Below are 2,095 nucleotides of genomic sequence, written 5' to 3'. Positions count from 1 at the left end.
AATGACAATGATCGCGGACGCGTGTATCGTCTTGCGCGAACGGTTTTTCGCATATATGACATTGAGTGGCGTTGTAAAATTTTTCACACTCTTCGGACGTTAAATTAACCATGGGGACATTGGTCGTTAAAATATTCTTAACGCGAATCGCTAAATTTTTAAGATCTTCGACGAACCACGCTATACAATCGACGCTACGACGCGAATGATACGCCGATAAAGATTCATCTCACGAACAATGCATATAATACGCTATACTAAATACCCGATGATGCTGGTACAATTTCTGTTGTTGTTGTTCTTCCTCCGTTTTGGTCAGAACGCATTCCAGATCGGCGTACACAACGAATGGAAGCCGCTCTTTCCTGTTGTAATTGTTGAACTCGAGCCACTTGTCCTTGTCACTCGGCAACCGGATAGCGCAGTCGTTCATCTCCCCGCAGTCGACCGTATGCGACTGCAACTTGTCATCTGAACTAAAATAATGCAGACATCTGAAAAGAAAATTTTTTAATTTTGAACAATTTGTTATGTAAATTATAATTATTTTATATTAATATATATATACATACCGATCGCAGATATATTTGTGATTCTTGTGTTTGCTCAGTTGCGAGCTCACGAGCCGGGATAAATTTTTTATCCACGCGAAGTGTCCTACGTTGTTGCCGTCTTCCACGTATAGCAAATTCACGTGCTTATCTCGCTTCTGCTCTGTCAGTCGTAGTGGAACAATGTTCTCGCTTTCGATGCCGTACACGTTGATCGAGATACTGTTTGCGAGTTCAAATTTTTTAATTTGATTTAAAGTTACTGGAAACTCAATGTCCCAGAGATTCAGCACTGTCGCGTAAGGTGGATACGATGATTCTCGTTCCGCGTTCCTTTCTGCGGGATATAGAGCGGCGACCACTGCCCACGCGAAACACGCATTGTCTTTAGACTGTACGTTAACCACCGCTCTTTTCATCATAATCTCCCGCGACAATTTAATGTGGCATCCCGCGCGCATTGGATTATATTTATTTACATTAACAGTTAAATTCTGTATTCGCGACAATGCCCAGCCGCTATCGCGTTCCTGAAACTCTTCCAGAGACGCTAAAGTGGGCTCGATAACGTGGCGCTCGAACCACTCGCGTAAATCCGATGTGCGAAAGAGTTCACAGTTTCTCGTATTCACACTTTTATTCGCGCGCTTATCACCCGACACAAATTCACCATTAAACACAGTGTTCACTTTTACACTGTTGTGTCTTTTTAGAACGTCTTGCACTTGCTCGAGCACGATGTCTTCAGCATCCTCGAGAAATTGACGAGGTTCGATATAGTTTGCGTTAATCACGGCACCGGTCAGAATACGGCTGTCGAACGCTGTATCGATCTCTCGCCAAACGAGTCTTTCAGCGTTATTATCACCGCTGTAATCACCACCGCTGGGAATAAACCGTCTCTGCAATCGAGTCTTTACACCTTCTAATCGCGCGATTTTAGCCACCAGAGATTGCCTGTTTCCGATCGAGAGCCGCGGACGCTTGACACGACTGCGTTCTTCGAGCTCTTGGATCAATTCCTCGTAACGCTGCAGCCACGCGAAATACTCGCCCAAGGTTGCAATTTGGCGAGATCCCTCCATCAGATCGCGTTCGGTCTGCTCGATGTTTTCCATTTTCCTATCTTTTTCACACTCACACTTTTAAAACACTATGTCACAGTTTTCTACGGATGACTTTTGCACACGATAAACAATACCGTTCTCTATCTTGAACGTGAAATTGCGCAAAAATCTTTCTAACGGAACACCGCTATACTTTTTTACAACCGACGTGTCGATGGGCGTTCAAATCACATACTATGATGATTTGATGCACTTCAATCCTTCTTATATATGAAGGAGGAAACGAAGGTGCAAAGCTGCCGAACATCGGCGCTGATACGTTACAAATTCTTCCGAGAAAACATTACGGAGGACGATTCTGGGAGGTGCCATTTGTTTATATTGTTTATAAATTCGCATGATGTATAATTCAATGAGAGAGAGATAAGGATACGGCGAACGGAAAAAATCTAGAATTACTTATATCGGGGGTAAGGG

At 43.5% G+C, this 2,095-nt stretch overlaps 1 protein-coding gene across 1 annotated transcript; it reads right to left on the bottom strand.

Moving 5' to 3' along the window:
- Nucleotides 1–265: 265 nt before the first annotated feature.
- Nucleotides 266–1,012, bottom strand: LOC112639278 (the record flags this gene model as incomplete). Its single annotated transcript, XM_025412675.1, has 2 exons — nucleotides 573–1,012; nucleotides 266–494 (listed from the first exon to the last, which is right to left on the bottom strand). Coding segments are annotated over exons 1-2 (669 nt in total), but the record flags the coding sequence as incomplete, so codon positions are not given.
- Nucleotides 1,013–2,095: the final 1,083 nt, after the last annotated feature.

This window comes from Camponotus floridanus, unplaced genomic scaffold (genome assembly GCF_003227725.1).
Source record: "Camponotus floridanus strain SB8 unplaced genomic scaffold, Cflo_v7.5 scaffold542, whole genome shotgun sequence".
In the NCBI taxonomy this organism is placed as follows: Eukaryota; Metazoa; Arthropoda; class Insecta; order Hymenoptera; family Formicidae; genus Camponotus; species Camponotus floridanus.
Note: the sequence above shows the minus strand (reverse complement) of the source record. Positions and strands in the feature narration are given on the sequence as shown.